Source organism: Lepisma saccharinum, chromosome 22 (genome assembly GCF_977018435.1).
Source record: "Lepisma saccharinum chromosome 22, izLepSacc3.1, whole genome shotgun sequence".
Classification (NCBI taxonomy): domain Eukaryota; kingdom Metazoa; phylum Arthropoda; class Insecta; order Zygentoma; family Lepismatidae; genus Lepisma; species Lepisma saccharinum.
Window position 1 is genome coordinate 49,748,022 of NC_139250.1, and position 17,799 is coordinate 49,765,820.

Sequence of the window (17,799 nt, forward strand, 5' to 3'; positions counted from 1 at the left end):
CAAATTTTTATAATCTTGTCTATTCAATTCGCACATATCATTGCACACTTTGTTATCCTTTTAACAGTACGGTTACGAGCACTTCTGGGCTGTAATGATCCCATTCCAATTGATGGTGTTACAACCAGACATGTCCTCTACTGTAAATAATTCTTGGATTCTGTTGTAAGAAGAATTATCGCTGTTCAAACTGTTTGTCACATTAATGTAATTGCCTTTGCAGAACGATGTGAAATATTTAACGGAGGCATAGCTTACAGATTCTTGTGTGATATAAATATTAACACTCTCTCTGAGTATTTAAATTCACGCGATTATTTTCATAGTTATTAGCAATAAGTGGAGGAAATACTAGATATAATATTTCAGCCCAATAAAATTATTTTCAGGTATCCTGTAACATTTCTAAGCAAATGCATAATTTTACGCATATCCCATCAGACTAACCTGGTTATCCTAAACATATCCTGCATACTTAGCACATTGATAGTTCGGCAAATCCCGTAGTTTGTGAGGACAGGCGCAGCCCAGGTCCTGCTTGGATCTCCGCCCAACATGTCTAGATTCTCGTAATCCAAAGGCCTCCAGGCAGGTGAATGGGATAACAGGGGGGTTAGGTTACGATGGAATACCAGCTGCAATGAAATATAAATAGTATATCATAATACAACAGGAGACAAAATGGAGTGTTTTAAAATATTAATTTCATATATTTCTTAATTAGAATTAAATCAAATAACTTAGTTTTAACATTCTAAGATTATATAATTTTAGACAAAATATGACATATTATATTCCCTTCTAGATCCAGCAACAACACCCATAATATTTGGTTAAACTAAGTTTTATAATATGATTCATTCATTGACTTCGCTTACGTTATCTCGCTTTTCCGCCAGTTGTGGTTATTCCAAAGATGAGCATTAGTGATTATACAGGGTACCGTAAAACAAAACGAGAAAACACGTTCTATAACTTAACAGGAAGTAAACAAACGATACGAAAAATGGTAGAAAGAAAATATAATTCAAGTGGGAGTGGTCATATCGAATTTTGTCTCGGTTTACATGTAAAATATTTGCAAATCTAGTTACTAAGTTGGAATCTACAATTTAGTCATCCACTTCGTCCTTCTGATACTAGTTGTCTGTGACACACTGAACAGATGACAAAATAGAAATGAAAGAACTCAATATTCTAAAGGTAAGCAACACATAATATAATGTATATTCAGAGCATTATGAGGCAAGTGATAAAAATGTTTGAAAATACAGGGATATAAGTAGTACTAATACAAGCTCTCCGACGACTGTGTTTATCTATGCACCGGATGCACATGTAAGAGTTTGCAAGTGTGAACAGGGTAGTAAATACGTTACTGATTCATCATTACGTTGTTATTGTGGTCGTCCGTGTTTTAGCCGTAATGTAACAACGTGAACCTCGGATACTTCCGTTATCAGCACAAAAGTACCACAAGGCATCTGGACACAAACCTGTAGATATTAACCTTGCAACGAGATTTGCAAAAACTTGACATGTAGCTGGGCGTAAACAGCCACTGTAAGCTGAAAGTCCAATAAAATGTATTGTTGTTGAAATTTGACATGTAGGTTGAGACAAAATCCAATATTCACTTCATTTTGAATACGTTTTTTTACCATTTTCATATCGTTGGTTCACTTCCCCCTTCCCTTGAGATGGCTGCTGATCATCTGGCTGATGTTCGGTCTTCTGGACGCGTTTCTCGCTTCGTTTTACAGCTAATAATGTGGTTGGTAGTTTGTCATTTTTCATAAAATTTATGTGTTCCTTGCAATCCTGCCGTGCGCTGTTTCGCCACAGGAAATGACGTCACAGATACGATCAAATGTTGTGTTGGGTTGCAAGCATCCAGGCGGCAAAACAGTCTTTTTTGAACAGCTGTAGCGTCGAATCGATTCACCAACGAGAAAAAAATGACTGAGAAAAGTTGTTTGTTTTGATGTGCTCTATACGGATCTGTGGTCCGTGGGCGCCATTAAAATGACACCCTGTATAATGATATTGATGAAGATTGAAACCAACATATTTGTCAACATAAAACTAGATTCCAATAATAATATTTCTGTATTCATAACGTAAACATTGTACATATTTTTTTTACAAACTGTTTACTATATTCGGCAGACAGATGTATCCTATTGGATATGTACAGTACGTTCATGAATTCACATCATAAAGTCATCGTAACTTAAGATAACATAACATTGTAACTATTGTGCTGGTCACAATAAACACCCTCTCTCAGGGAAAATTTTCTATGTAAGGGAACTAGTCAATGTACATTAATTTGTCGAATAAGAAGAAAATTTACAACAAAAACATACAATTTCAAACTGCTTTCAACAAACACTAACAAAATGCAACATATTTGCATTGAAGCATGCCATTCATACATAGTTTTAGCAATTTTTGTCATATCTTCTCATAAGAAGCAAAATTTTTGACTTTCTTTTATTAATATACACAAACATTTCATTAAGCTAACACAGAAAATAAACAAAACACACACTATACACATAAACTATTTGGTTTATACATTGTATTGCATCCAATAACTCTCTTCTTCTATATTAGTTATAATAGTGGGTTGAAAAAATATTTATTGTTCTGCCTTTCTTCCTTTGTTGGTGACGTCAATGATATTAAATATGATTTGTTATTCTTAACTTCCCTGATTTGATAAGAACCTATATATTAGCTGAACTATTTGTGAATACTATCACTAATAGCTTTGCTTTTTAGATGGTTTCTAAAACGAACCAGTTCACCGTATTCATTAAGTTCATTAAAATCTACTTTAAGCTTATCGTTCTTCCGTTTAATACTTGCTTCAGCCATTATACATTTTTCATTCCAGAGTAAATGTATCAAGTCATCTAGCCATCTTATTTCGTCTATTATTTCATTGTGATAATCAACATGCATGAAAACTTCCAATGGTGTGAAACTGTTTGTTTCAGATTTTGAATTATTCAATTTATGATCGACAGTATTCGCATAATTGAACCAAAGTGTATGGGTATGCTTACAAAACATTCTCAATAGCTTCACCAGCTCTTTATTGTAACGTTCGACGGGATTAGCAAAAGGCACACAATCCATGTAACTTTTAAATTCAGTTGACTTAAATCGCGAACCACTGTCGGCGAGAATTAATTTACAGTTTGGGTAATGATTAAAGTATTTTTTTTTCCTTTGAGGTTTCACGTCGAAGACAATGGACCATCACAATTTTACTAATCACATCTACAATGACTAATATATGCTAGAAACCCTTAGACAAAGGTAATGAACCAATTAAGTCGTCTGAAACTAAGTAGTGAAGTTTGGTTAATTATACATGTAATTCCTCCTTTTAAATATTTAAAGTACATTGCACATGAAAGACAGTTTCATAAATAGTCCTTAATACTTTTACGGATTTTGGGCCATTATTAAAACCTTTTACAAAACTCATAAATTTAAAAATAATAGACATGTCCATTTATATCATGTTGTTATACAAAACATCTACAACTAAAGCACTAGGAACTATTATCTTCTAATTATCAACTACATGAGGTTTAGAAAATATTATGCCATCATGAACGAGGTACTTCCTTTTAAGTATTGGATTGAGACTCAAATTTTCTACTTAATGACGAACAAAGCGGATGGCTTTGTTTTGCACTTGGCCAGAAATTTGGTTCTATATGAGAGATTACATGATTTACATACAGTTCTTTAATCGTAGCCACTAGTGACTTACTAATAGGATAACCACTTAACGTATCGGCAACTGGATTTTGAGAACAAGATACACATTCGATTGTAAATTTGTATGATTGTAGCTTAAAGCCTTTAAACCTCCGGGCGGGTTTTCAGAAAGTAACCTCTGCTTCGCCGAGGCATTTCACAGCGATTTTTTTCTTCTCACAGTTAACGGAGAAAATACGTTATACCTCCGAGACTATTCAATGTATCTACTTACGGCAATTTTTTTAGGTAGCTTAAACATCAGAGCATGAAACCCATGTACAATTCAGAATACTCAAGAGAGAAAGACGGCGTATTCGTTACCGAACCCCCAAAATTTGCATGAAAGAAAGTAAAAAATCTGGACTTTTCTCCCTCTTTCCTCACTCTTATGGATAAAGGACGCGAAATCTAGTCGTTTTAAAGGAATGGACCTTTGGCAACGAAATGAAACTTATTTCATGTTCCTGGCTGTCATATAAGGTGAAATATGAGGCATGTATGTGAAACACTGCATTTTTACAATAAAATGCTAATTTGCATAGTGCACATGCAATATTCTAACCTAGACTATTCGACCAATGTACTTCGGACAAATTTTGTTTCAAAGCTAAATCATCAGGGCATGCAACCCGTGTACAATTCAGAACGCCCAAGTGAGAAAGACGGGTTGTGAGCTTCAATTTCCCTTTTCTTGCTTTGTGGTGTTGTTGGGTTGTGTCGTGTGACCGAAAACAGGCATTTTAGCTTGATTTATGTTTAGCATCTCTTCAGGCCAAAAACGCCTTCTAGTATATTTCACACAGTTCTTTGGAAGCTTCAGACAAAATCTAAGGTGAGCTCTTATCACCGACAAGTCATTTACGTCCTGCGCCACGAGGAAAGCAAGGTCATAAACTGTACATGTTTAACGTTCCCCTGTCAAAGCACGCTTTGAAAACGTGACATTGATTTGTTGCCAGGAGAAGGTTTGCATTCACTGGATGACTATAAATTTAAGAAGAAGGTTTTGTCAGTGTCTCCACCCTAACATGAAAGTATCAACTTGCTAAAAGCATGTGAATTTTATTTTAAGCTGCGTGTTACATATATGTAACAAATTACGACAACGTCCTTATGTTTGTTGTGGCATATATGCAACAGATTCCGAGTAAAGGAAGTGGCCATCGGTTAAACCTAGAGTTCAGTGTCCTTACTGATTCAAACCAGCACAATTTATAATCATTGTAGATTGTAAAGTATCTTACCATAATATAAACTGTAAACTTTTCAAGGCATAAAGAATAGCAATGCATTCAATTTCGTACATGCTGTACGTGGTTTCAACTCCTTTCAAAGATGTACTGACATATTAAAAGACATTTTCATATCCATCTTCATCAGGTTGCCAAGGTACTACTCCTACGCCAACCTTAGGACCATCAATATTAATACAGATTTCCTTATTAAAATCAGGTTGTCCTAATGATGACGATGATAAGACTAATTCCTTGAGATTATTAAAAGAATGTTGCTGATCTCTAGTCCAGCACCAGTTGGAGTTTCCCTTCAGTAATTGATACAAAAGAGCAGCAGTAGTTGCAAAATTTTACACAAATGTTCTTCCTCTGTTAGACAAACACAGAAATCGACGAACATCCTTTTTACATTTTGGAACTGGAAATTCGGAGATTGCCTTATTGCTCTATGGATTTACTTTCATTTCAGTGCCAGATATTACAAGTCCTAGAAATTTTTATTTCAGTTCTAATGAATCTGCCTGTAGTTAATTTTACAAACATATTAACCTTACAATATGTATCTAGCACAGATTTCAAATGCTAATAATGTGAAGACAAATCAGGTGAAAATATAAGTAGCTCATCTACATAACAGATAAAGAATGAACTTATAGATGGATTAAAAATCTGATTTAGAATTCCTACAAAAACAGATAAAGCTGAGGTTATCCAAAGAATATAAAAATAGATTTTTGGCCTCTATATGAAAGTAACGTATACTTGTAAGAACTTTTTGTAAGTGGAATCTGGAAATAAACATCTGGAAAAAAACATCCAACTTTGAAACTACAATAGCTCCTCTGAATCTCTGAAGTAGTTCATTAATCGGTTCCACAAGAACAAGAGGAGATATCACTTGTGATTTTAAACGACGAAAATCAACGACTAGCCGCCACTGTCCACCAGCTTTTGCTACTATATATAGCGGATTTATATAAGGTGAAGCCGTAGAACATGGACTCAGAAATATCTCAGGGCTTGCTGGGTGTAAGTAAAGACTATACCAGCTTAAAATATATATTTATATATGTTTATTATAGTCTCAACACAAGGGTGTCCGTTTGCACACTTACACACGTGTCTTTACCTGAAACCCTTACCACGCGCGTGCATTTACCTGTACCACGCACGTTCTTTTACCTATACCACCTTTGGTCTCGAAGAGATAAGGGGGGTAGGGAACATCCAATTTATTCCTCGCTGTGAGGCGCCAGAGGGAGTATGGGAACCTAATTTTATTTAGGGCCTTGGTCGCCGCTGACGTCACGGGTTGCCCTGTAAAAGAGAGAAGGTTGTGCGTAGTACCCCAACCACAGCCGGGAATTGGCAGAAACCAATCGGTACTCCCGAATAACGGGCGCAGGGTAAAAGGATTAAAGGATGCCGCGACACCCCCGGCGTTAGCTGCGAATTGGCAAGCCAACCGGTGAGAAGGAGAAAAGAAACTGCGTTTGCTCAGGTAAGATTGGAGGAGACGGACATAGCAATCCGGGAAACCCTGCCGCAATAGTTTATACATGAGACCAGAGTGCCAGACTCGGTCAAAAGCCTTGCTTATATCTAGGTAAACCCCTATTGCGAACTGTTTTCTATTAAATGCCGTTCTGATGTAGTCTACCACACGGACCAGCTGAGAGGTGGCACTGTGATAGGCTCTAAAAGCAAATTGGTGGTGTGGTAGGAGCGAGGAGGTTTCTACGTGTGTCATGAGTCGTGAGATAAATACTCTTTCGAAGAGTTTCCCAAGGTGTGAAAGGAGACTTATTGGCTTATAATTCTCCGGTCTGAGAGTACTCTTTCCAGGTTTGGGCAATGTTAGTACCTTTGCCTTCTTCCATGCAGTGTTAAAGTAGCATAGTTGTAGGATGGCATCGAATATGTATGCAATGTATACAAGTAATTTGCGAGTAGGATGTCTCAGCAGTTCGGGTCGTATACCATCTGGCCCGCGAGCTTTGTTTTTAGGCAATCCTCGGATTTGTCGTTCTACTTCTCGAGGTGACGTCAACTTTGGCTCCATTTCTTTGGTGGTAAAAGTGCGTATCGCCCAGTTTACATGTGCGATTTTATGCTCGTCTGAAGGATCTTCATTTGGAGTGAATTCTTCCTCGAGAGCATTTGCAAAGATTTCAACCTGATCTTGTGGTTCATGTAACAGTCCGGTTGATCCTTCTATGACTGGTGTGTGATGAGTCCTTGGGACGAAGAAATGTCCTGGGATATTTCTATATACGCTGATCATTCACTGAAAGGCCACAGAGTGTATCATTCTAGTGATGTGAAGTTTCTTTCTGGATGAGGGTTTTCACCTTGGAGCAGAGAGAGTTCCAAAGAGTTTCATATGTGGGACTCCTTGTGTGTTGCCACCTTCGTCTCGCCCACCGTTTTAACTGAATGTACATTTGGATACGAAGACTGCCTGTCTTTTGTGACGATCGGTGTAGCTGTGTTGTTTCTGTGCTTTCTGCCTCAGCTTTGAGCATAGAGTGGGCGAGATGTGATTCTGACTTATCGATTTGCTTGGGTGTCTGAGGCTTATCATGAAGATCGAGAAGAGAGTTCACATTCCCTCTGAATTTATCCCAAATTTGTCTCGTATCTTAGAAGTGGTAGTACTCCTTGAGTAAGAGTACGGTGGGAGATTTGGAACATGACAGGATCGTGGTCTGAATCCAAAGCAGAGATTATGTACGGGTCTGTGAGGATTGACACCCCTTTACTCATGACTACGTCTAGCACGTCAGGCCTACCACCCATCTTCGGATAGTGAGTGGGTTCCCGGGGCACTTGTATAGTTAAGGTGGATCGAAGTATGTAGTCATGCAGTAGGTCACCTGCATTATTAGGATACCGTGAATGCCAGAATGTATGCTTGGCATTGAGATCTCCGGCAAGAACTACTTTATTGCCTAGTTTACTTATATTGTTATAATCATCTGGTACAAGTCCCGCAGCAGGAGATCTGTATCCAGCCACGAGAATGAGTGAATTTCCGGGAGTTAAAATGCGCATAACTAGCTCTTCTAGACCGTACAAAGGTGGTACATGTAGTTGCTGAGATGGAAAGTCTATTTTTACTACTACTAACAATCCGCCTCTCGGCCTTCCAATTCTATCCAGTCGGTATATGAGATAGTTGGGCAATTTCCAGCCTTTGACTGTGCGGGAGAAGTGTGGTTCACTGATCAGTGCTACATATACTTTGTTATGTTGAAGAAAGTGGATGAGGGTATGTCTCTGCCCTCTTAACCCGTCTGCGTTCCACGCCATGATGGTAAGTCAGTGGTGAATTTTCGACTGAATACAAACAGCCATCGTCAATCATTTCTGCAATGGTATCGATATACGCGGCTGCTTTTGTCACTATGTCCGTAGCAGAGGTAAGACGAGCAATACCTCTTTTAACATGTGGTATTATTTTGCTTAGATTCATTCCTTTGAAGAACTCAAAAATGAGTTTACTGTCTGAGGCTGATGTGTCATCCCCAGTGGATTCTGATATATTTGTTGTGGAGGGAGCCTTTTTGGTGATGGTTTTTGGTTGGGGTGTGTCTGGACAGAGACGCTGCGCCTGCGTATGTTGGCGAGGTTTGTTGTGAAGAAGTGGTTTCTGCAGAAGTTGCAGGTGTTTGTTGAGAAGTGATGATTGGGGGAGATTTTTGGGTCTTCTTGTTGGTGGAAGTTTGAGCATCCGTGTTTGCTTTGAACACTGAACATCCTCTGAAGTTTGCGGGGTGATCACCCTGGCAGTTGGCACATTTGGCTGGGGTAGTGGTGTATGTTTTGAGACAAGCCCTTGTCAAGTGTCCTTTGTCCTTTGGTTTGTATACCTGTACTTTTATTCTGTAGTCAAGAAGATATTCTTCTTTGTATATTTCGTGAGTGGTGGAGTTTTTTTCAAAGCGACACCAGGAAGACTGGCATCAACACTCGTTCATTTAAGTCCTTCTTTCTGCGACACATTTTGTGAACTTATAAAGGTGTATATTTCTTGTCTATCAGGTCCTGCTCCTGGTCGCCCAGACAGTTATCGATGGGTAATTTTCGTGTTACCACCTTCACAGGCCGTTCACTGCGAATGATGCCGGTTGCATATTCTCGTTTGGTCTGGCCGCAAAATGTAATTATTTTATCATAATCTGCCCTGGTTGATACTTCGAAGATGACCTTCTCCCTATTGTGCTGTATTTCAGAAGGTTGACTAAGCGTCTTGCTTAAAGTAGAGGTGAAGGTGTAAGTTTCCTTAATTCCGAACACGGAAATAGGTGGAGGCCTTGGGACTTTCTTCGGTTCAGTTGTTTGAGGTGGTTGCGTTTCCTCTTCTTGGGGGATCTCCATGTCACCTGAGGGATCTTGTGCCAGGGGCGCAAATGTATTTGAAGTTGGGACGTCAGTTGATAACTGCTAGGTTTTTTTGCAATTTTGCTGGATGTCTCCCTTCATATACATAGTTGGGCGACACTGTCCAAATCCGTAAGTGACCTTTGGCCGTTAGTTGGAAGATTCCCCGAATATGAGGGCTGCCTTATCTGTGGTGGGTGTAGGTTGCGATGATGCTACGCCTTGTTTTCCCAAGGAAACCATAACATTCTCTGGTCGGTAAATGAAACGCGTAGACTACGTCATTTGCCTGCTGAACTGGCTTTGAGGTGCTCCATCCCTCTAAAGAGAAGGTTGTTGTGTCTGGCTGACATTGCAGTAGTTCGTAGACGTTATGAAAGAGGTCTAGGAACCTGCGTTTCTATGTCACCACTCCGAGAGGTGGGACAAGAGAGAACATTCAATGCCCTCCTATCTCTTATAGAGACCAGTTCGAATGAGTTCCACTGCAGAGCAAAAGCGTTGCCTTGGAAGATTATTTTAGGCCGTGACCAAGACTTCACCGCACTCTTAGAAAGAGTCGATTTGAACTATCAACCCAAAAAATTGAAATCGTAGTCAGATATTCCTACAGCGCCGCTATGTGCCTCTGATTGACCCTGAATGCCCTGAGCGTGCAAAGCCTCCCGATGCGTGTGGTACACCGTTCACAATAATGCACGCCGATAAAGCATAGCACAGTTAGAATAATCTGTATCTCAAAAGTTGAATGAACGGGCTATAGCTTCTGATTACATAGTCATGAATCAGAAGGGTTGGTCAATGGTCATGGGAGATTCAGTTTTATTCACTGCTTTAAATTTTCTTCTCATCCTTGAAGCTTAATGTTCACACATCTTTCGAAGTCTGTTGAAACAAAATTTTTCACTATATTTATAATGAAATATAACATTATTTGTGTCACGAAAACGTTAGTTTATTTTATACATTTTGCCACTGCCATCTAGCGAATGCAGTCCACACAGCACACACGTGTACAAAAGACATTCATTGTATATCCCTTGGATATTTTGGTCGGAAGTTCTGGATATCCAATATACATCCATTGGACGTCCCATGGATATCAATTTCTCCGCATATATATGATTTCTAGAAATGGGTATGTTTTTTTGGACATTTCTGGATCACTTCCAAGATAAAGTATGAGAAAGTATGACCATTTTCTAATATTCGAAACACATCCTATTTATGTCCGTTGTTGGATAACAAGTTCTGAAACAAGTTAGAAATATATTGGATATCCAGAATTGGATGTATTTTGAATATCCCGTTATGAAAAAGATCTAGATATGTTTTCGATATCTTGAATTTGATGTGTTTTTATGTCCTGTTTTGGACAAGATCTAGATATGTTTTGGATATCGCATTTTGGACAACATCGGGATATGTTTTGGATATCCAGAATTTGATGTGTTTCGGATATCCCGTTTTGAACAAGATCGGAATATGTTTTGGATATCCAGCATTGGATGTGTTTTAGATATCCAGTTTAGGAAGAGATCTGGCGAAGTGTTGGATATTCGGAATTGGACAATGTTTCTGATAGCCAGTTCTACACACGTTCAGGCTGTGTATTAGATATCAAGAATTGGTCGAGTTTCAGATATCTAGTACTGGATCTCCAATAGACGTCCTAAGGTTATCCAGAATTGGATATCCAGAAATGGATATCTAATGGACAGCCAATGTATATCTATAATATCCATGGATCTGATCTGGACATTGTGGATGTCTAATGGATATCCCTGGTAGATTTGTGCTGTATGGGAATATATTCATAAAATATTTGATATTTGCAGAAACTTACCGATATTCATAGTACCATGCAAAATGATCAAGGACTACATTTTTATAAAATCTGGGAGAAGTATGAATAATTGTAATGATCTGTTGGAAATAGCGAGTATGATGGATGGCAAATTAGACGAATATGAGAAAATGATTATTAGAAAATTTAGTGTTGAATGGAGAGACAGGAATAAAGAAAGAGATACTTTAATCAAACCTACTATGGAAAGATATTCAATAACATATTTCTTCTTTTGCCCGCTCTTCCCCTTTTCGTCTGGTTCCTGATGTCCAAAATACGTTGTACATATAGAATAATACCAGTGGCGTATGCTGGTTTTAACTAGTGGGTAATCTCCGACATTTGATTCATCCACCCACTCCTGAAGTCTTCCTGCAAATTTACCTCAACATCCATACAGAATTTATGAACATATGTGTGAAAAATTTTACCTTATTGTTGCGAACCCTGTCGAATAATTGTTGTGATTGCAGTTAATCTACGTTTAGAATTTCAAGTAATAAAACAAGAAAATATAATAAACCTATAAGAAAAAAAACCTGTAACAAAGAATATGAAAGGAATTCGTAGTGAAATAAAAACCCTCAATATTAATTGAAGTGTAAAATTCAAGTTATCCCAGTACCCAATAACTCGTGCATTCTCGATTTGTGATTTTATACATGGAAGTTTAAGTTCAAGACCTGTGGTACAAGATATACTACTGGCCTACCTGCATTAACTATTTGCAATTTCTCCGGAAAAGATTCTGTTCCAAATATTTTCACAACGCAAATATTGTATTATAGCCATTGCCTATAACTTCAGTAAACACAGCACTAGCACGAATACTAAACCACTAACAGCTAAACAAATATTAAATTTTCGTATCGCTACAACACGCATTCAATTCCCTGCGCCAATCTTCTATTGTGGTTCCTTACACCTTGACTCAGAATTAAATTCCCTATGGATGCTGAAAAATTCTCTTTCACAGCTTTATATTCCCTGCGATGCGCGAGGTTCTATAACTTGGAATCATTGCGTTTTTTGTTTAAATATTTTACATTCATACATCTTTTATCTTTATGATCATTATTAATCTAAAGAGGGGGGAAAACTTAAATTAACTATATATGTGTACGTATATATATAATTTATTTCTGATAGCTTTCCCTTTTGAAAATTATTCATTTCTGTGAAAGAAGTACTCTCACTGGTTTTGAAGGCTACAAGAGAAAGTAACCACGCATTTTAAAATACAAAAATGAAAACAGTAAGCACATAAATAGTTCAAATACTTCATTAATCGATTGATTAAATTGTTATTTGACGTCGCTTTCCTGCCACTTTTGGCTAATCACTACGAGTGATGATATGAAATTGATGAAGGGATATTTACCAAGAACACCCATGCCCAGGCCGGTATTCGAACCCTGGAGCTTTGGCGTCTTAGGGAGCTGTGCTAACACTCCACAACGGAGGTCGGTGTAATTTCTTGAATTTCTAGTTGAAATTTTAACTTATTTAATTACATTCATCTTCAATATTAAAGTTGTTTTTTTTTTCCTTTGAAAATATCTGTTGAAATAGCAGAGATCAGGAAGACAGAAACAAACGTAAAATGAGAATTAACATAGAATTGGTTCGCAAATATTGTTCAGATTTCACTGGTTTTCGCGCACTTTCAGATGTATTTTCTCTAGTTCCCTTTTCAGTACGTAATTTGTGAACCCAAAATTCTGTTTCTTGAGAAATTTCCCTGTCGTAAACAACACAGCTCCTACGATACAAAGGCCATCGGGGAAGATTGGCAGAAGAGGGTGACAGCCGAGGGAACGGCAAAGGCTCTGTCTGGGGTGGAGAATCCGACTGATGACTCTCTCCAGAAGGAGATTACCCTTGCCACGGAATCACCGCGCCTGAGAAGCAGTGTTTCCTTCCCCTCCCTCCCGTCAAGGGATTTAACCCTAGAACACTACCGTACGTAAAATTTACGTATGCTTCGCGCTCAATTCCCTCCCCTACCTCCCACATCGCACCCACCTACCCCTCCACCTATGGTATTCCTCGAGCATTCTGTCAGGTGCGTGGCAGCACTGTGGTAAGGAGGGCGGAAGCAGTGGACGTCTTTAGTTTGTGCGTTATGTGGGACTCTGTACGTCAATAATACGTAGCGATAGTAACAGAAGAAAAATCTTGCACGTAATTTTGACGTGCATGTAGTAATAACGCCATTTGTATTCACGTAAGATTTGCGTGAATTTTTCTATTCTATCTCATTTTTCTATAATATGATCAACATCGCAGCGATAAATGGATACATTATTCACACTCACAACTTCTACAACAATCAGGGCAACTCAGAACAGAGACCATTCTCACGAATTCAGTTCATGCTTCACCTCCATGAGAACTTGACCAAGATCTGGCAGGAGCAAAGGCTAATAAATCCTGGACTGTCACAGGAGTTAAGAAAGTTAATTTTGAAGGTACTGGGGAAGGAAGAGACAAGTACAGTAGCAGCCACGTCACAAGGGAACAGAAAGTATTGCAGTTTCTGCAGCTACAAGAAAAGGAGGATGACAACTACGTACTGCTCCTGTGGGAAGTCAATTTGTGGAACACTACCGTACGTAAAATTTACGTATGCTTTGCGCTCAAATCCCTCCCCTACCTCCCACCTCGCACCCACTCACCCCTCTGCCTAGCAGGGCCTCAAGTTATCTGTCAGACATAAGGCAGCACTGTGGTAAGGAGGGTGCAAGCGCTGATCGTCTTGATTTCGTTTGTTATGTTGTGCACTTTACGTCAATTGTACGTAGAGTAGCTGTGTAAAACGAGAAGTATCTTTCACGTAATTTTGACATTTGTAAATTCGATTTGGATACTTAGATTTTGAAAACGAAACTTTAGAAGCATGCACTATTTTCTTGTAAGACTTTAAAATTACATTTGTTCCTTATTTACAGCGTTAGGAATATTATTATTGTTTGCTTTTCATTGTTCGAACTTTTCGCCTTTATTCTTAATGTACGAACGGGCTTGTCAAGCAAGACCTTTCTTAAAATATTCTATGTTTAATAAAACCATGCTTATACATTTTAAAATGAAGAATAACATTCCAAAATAAGGAAAAATAAACAAAATAATGTTCACAATGAATAGAAATTTGTTTTCATGATGTAGAGGTTGTTTTAAAAATAGATTTCTTCATGTACGTAAAATTTACGTAGCGGTAGTTATACTGTAATATTGGAACACGGTAGTGTTCTAGGGTTAAAGCGAGCAGGTGGAATCTCACCCTGACGTCACCAGATTCCACCAGCTGGACAAAGTGGCTGAAAGCCTCACGGAGATTCTACAAATATCAAGGGAAAATAATTTCACAGAACGATGCTAACCTATTTGGTGGAGTACACAGACGGACGCGGCAAACTGAAAACCGACGCCATCACTTTTCACCGCTTAAAAACGAGGTATCTCGACTCGGGCGAGTTTGTCGCTTAGACTACCAAGAATTTCCACTTTTTCTAACGCTGTGCAGTTCATTCACAATTGTAAATCATACTTTGGACACACTTGTCAATATAATATTTACAAAGGTCACCATTCAGTCGTATATTTCGCGATGCGAAATTTTACACATCCGCCATTTGCATTCATCCACATAAAAGGACGAGTTTGTGGAAAAATGAAGTTCGGCCATTTTGATTCACATAGTACTTACTCTCTTCTTCCTGTCACTTCTTTCTTCAACGCTGCACAGATTGTAATAAATACAACGAAAAGAAGAAGACTCAGGTATTGACTTTATAAGCAAGTTCGAAGACTAAAATAAACTTTTAATATTTTAAAACGAAATAATAAAAAGGAAGTAAAAGGAAAGAACGGCCAACTAAAAACGTAACATGTTAGTATCTCATCTGAATTCTCGCTGAGTACGTAATTTCACACTCGCTGGAAACAACACGATTTTTGCTGTCTGCAGCAAACAGATTTCTTGGGAAAAATAATAGTCGCACAAATACGTGCGCATGACGAATCTCCCACAGCTGACGATGTAATAAGCGCGTCGGCTGAAGCGGAGCTCAGAACGTAAACAAATGAAAAAAATGAAATCACGCACAAGTTTGTAAACCATTCAGTCTCGAGAATATCTTGAATTACAACTTGTTACTCATTCTAATCTCTAATTTCCTCATTAGTGATTTTCCACATTTTTCGTTGTTTGAGTAGCAAATTCGAAAAAAAATCGTCAAATATTTCATGCTCAAATGCATGCTATATTTTTTTATATATGCAAACTCGCTCTCAAAATTGGGTCTCTGTCGCTTTTAGGGTTCACTAACGACAATGGCAGTACTCCTACTAACTTCCCTTCTTTCCTTAATTTTTCAGGTTATCATATCAAATAAACATGTTGTTTTGTAAGGTGCTGCCACCTAGGAAATCAAAGCTGCACTATGCCAGTGCCTGGGGCAGTACGTCCTCCCACCCACACCGGTATACATCGCTTATCTCTTGATCCGGCTAGCACGACTAACACTACATGGTGGCAGCGGTGGGATCCGTGTTCGGTTGAACGAATGAATGGAATAGCTAACATGGGATTTGAACGTGAGCGTTAAACATGCCTAACAACAGTGATTCGTCGGTAACCGGCAACGTTTTGCATTCGCTAGTGAATGTGAATCCTCCTGAACAATTTGACTTTGCTCGACCAGAACTGTGGCCATTATGGAGAAAAAGGTTCGAACGTTATTTAAATGTTTCGGGCTTGGTTAACAAAACTGAGGACGAAAAAATCAACATACTTCTTTACGTAAAGGGTTCACAAAGTGAGGAATATTTGTTGTGTTTCCCGGAACTACGTTCAGTGAGTGACTTGATGAACAAGTTCCATTCTGTGTTTCTGCCACATCGTAACGTAAGTTTTGAACGATACAAGTTTAATACCAGAGTGCAAAATGTGGGGGAACCAGCTGACGTGTTTATCACGTTTCTGCATAGACTGGCTAAACATTCCAAGTTTGATAATCTCAAGGACGACATGATTCGGGACAGGATCGTCGGCGGCGTAGCTGATAAACGTGTGTTCGACAAACTACAGATGCAGCGAGAATTGAAGCTTGCGGAGGCAGTTAATTGGGTTAAGCAGTACGAACAACAACACAAGAATTCACATGAAATTGCCAACCAAGGACAGGTACAACAAGTGACCATACGACGCGAACAGAAGACTGGGAAGGACTACGCTAGTAGAACCGGGACCCGAAGTGCAACGAACAAGGGAGGTATTTGTCGACCACCAGCTTGGACTAAGTACAACACAAACTTAGAGAAACCGAAGTATATCTCCTTCTGTGGAGAACCATTTCACCCGAAATTAAAGGATTGCCCAGCTAGAACAGTGGCGTGCAGGTACTGTAAAAAAAGTAGGACATTTTGTTCGAGTTTGTAAGAAGAAAAACACGAAAACAATCAATCATTTTGAATTTGGTAATGTGAATGAACAAAACAATATCGAAATATCGAGCGTGGAAGATAATTTTATAGGAAATATTAAAGGATGTAATTCTAATTCAGAATTCAGTTGGTATAGTTCATAAAGGAACTTAGCGCTAATGTTATTTTTTCGATCGATACAGGTGCTGATTGTGTATGTGTACCTGATAGAGTGTTCTTTTCAAACATTTTGAGTAATTTAAATGCAAAACAATCGGACCTAAAAGGACCCGATGGTACACAATTAAAGTTGTTAAGTACTACGAATTTTACATTATGCTTTAAAGGCAAGGCATTTTTTACAAGGGTATATGTAGTAGAGGGGTTGCAAAAACCATTGCTTGGTCGAAATGCAGTTACTGATAAAGAAATGCTAAATGTACAAAATCTTCAAAAAGACCTACGACCTTTCACAAAAGTTGATATTAATTCACCAGAATGTTGTAAATTGTTTCAAAACATTGGACAATTTAAGAAAACAGTTTCTATTGCTATGAAACCTAATGCAAAACCATATGTACAGGTTGTACCAAGAGTAGTACCATACCAATGTTGAAAAGACCAGAAGTACAGATCATCCGTTTCAAAAAACTGAAAATAACTGAACCAGTAGATGTAGTAAAAGACTGGGTTAGTCCTATTGTGAGTGTGAATAAAGGTAATGAGGTTAGGCTATGTTGTGATTATACAAAGTTAAATAAGTGGGTGTTAAGGCCACATTTCCCTATGCCAAAAGTAGGACCAACTGTTGCACAATTAAGGGAAGCAAGGTATTTCAGTAAAATTGATTTAGATACTTCATTTTATCAAGTAAAATTAGATGAAAACAGTCAACTGTTAACTGCCTTCATTTGTCCATTTGGGAGATCAAATTTTTGCGCATGCCATTTTGGATTTCTTGTACTCCGGAGTGTTTCACAAGACAAATTTCCATGTTATTGCAAGGTGAAGAAATGTAATTTTTCATGTAGATTACATATTGTGCTTAGGGAGTACTATAGAAGAACATGATGAAGCTCTTAAAAGAGTCTTAAATTAACTGAAAGCAGAAGGTATTACTAT

The 17,799-nt window shown here is 38.3% G+C and overlaps 1 protein-coding gene across 1 annotated transcript in view; it reads right to left on the reverse strand.

Annotated features, from left to right (window-relative positions):
- Positions 1-17,799, reverse strand: part of LOC146004866 (uncharacterized) — a 337,298-nt gene that overhangs the window by 9,710 nt on the left and 309,789 nt on the right. The window contains exon 4 of the mRNA XM_083143893.1: positions 448-635. Within this exon, the coding sequence (XP_083000019.1) occupies positions 448-635 (188 nt within the window). The remainder of the gene's footprint in view (positions 1-447; positions 636-17,799) is intronic.